This window comes from Myotis brandtii, unplaced genomic scaffold (genome assembly GCF_000412655.1).
Source record: "Myotis brandtii unplaced genomic scaffold, ASM41265v1 scaffold334, whole genome shotgun sequence".
In the NCBI taxonomy this organism is placed as follows: domain Eukaryota; kingdom Metazoa; phylum Chordata; class Mammalia; order Chiroptera; family Vespertilionidae; genus Myotis; species Myotis brandtii.
Genome location: NW_005362885.1, coordinates 438881 through 440054, shown reverse-complemented (window position 1 = coordinate 440054; position 1174 = coordinate 438881). Strand labels below are relative to the sequence as shown.

The following is a 1174-nucleotide window of genomic DNA, read 5'->3' as shown; positions in this document are numbered from 1 at the left end:
GAAGGGCGGGAGGGGCAGGGGAACGGGCGTAACCGGCCAACAGATCTGTTCATCGTCTTCACAGTCAACCTCACCTCTGGTCACAAAGAAAACGTTAACACATTTTTTAAAAAAAGGAGAGATTGCACATTATATTATCTGAGCATAATTTCATAGTCGTAAAAAATAAACGATAAAAACTAATGAAAGAAAATTTAACTACTTGGAAATTAAGAAAGACATTTCTAGGGATTTAGAGCAAAGGCTGTATGCATGAACACGTGCACATGCGTGTACAAGCGTGCATGTGTGTGAAAACATGCACAATTGGACACGCGTGGACACATGCACGTGACTGTGCCCACAAACACATGTCCATATGTGTGTGGGACACGCACGTAGGTGGACGTACACCGTGTGGGCACGTGTGTGCATGTGCTCACGGACATGTGTGTGGACATGTGTCACTGTTGGCTCTGGGTGCCAACTGTCCCTGCCACCACCAGCTGCCTGAGTGTGCGAGGCGTGCGCTGCCGCAGGGCCGGGGGCAGGCGCACGGGGAGGCGTGTGTGTGCGCTGAGCTGTGCACGGAGCGGCTGTAGGACACTCACCGTCGGGCACTGCTGGTTCTTGAACGTGAACTGGAACCTGCTCTGGACGGTGCCGGGGGTGACCGGGGAGAAGATGATGGGCACTTTGATGGAGCTGAAGGGGCCGACATAGCCCTCTGTGATCTGCAGGGGACGTGCCGGCCTCAGGCTTCCTGCTCCACGAAGCCGCCCAGGCCTCCCACGGCGTGTCCCTGAGGCCAGTGGTGGCAGCACCGGCGCCTGGGGTGTCTTCTTGCCACAAAGCCTGGCCCTGCCCTTCCCTTCCCTTCCCTTCCCTGCCCTGCCCTGCCCTGCCCTGCCCTGCCTTACTGGCCCAGCACACTCCTGTGGGCTCCATCCCCAGTAAGGGGCGTGCAGGAGGCAGCCCATCAATGATCCTCTCTCATCATGGATGTTTCTCTCGCTCCCTCCCTCCCCTTCCTCTCTGAAATCAATAAAAATATATTTTAAAAAAGATTCAAAGCGATGATCACAGGGTGGCTGTGCTGGGGGGACAGAGAGGGAGGCGGCCCAGCACGGCGCGGGAGGGAGTGGGCCTCAGAGACGCACAGCGTGTGGCCGTGAGCAAGGGCCCTCGCACTGGA

At 56.6% G+C, this 1174-nt stretch overlaps 1 protein-coding gene across 1 annotated transcript in view; it reads right to left on the bottom strand.

The window, feature by feature from the left end:
- Positions 1–1174, bottom strand: part of CFAP74 (cilia and flagella associated protein 74) — a 38931-nt gene that overhangs the window by 12180 nt on the left and 25577 nt on the right. Inside the window, 1 exon segment of the mRNA XM_014543767.1 lies at positions 448–684. Coding sequence (XP_014399253.1) covers positions 448–684 — 237 coding nt within the window.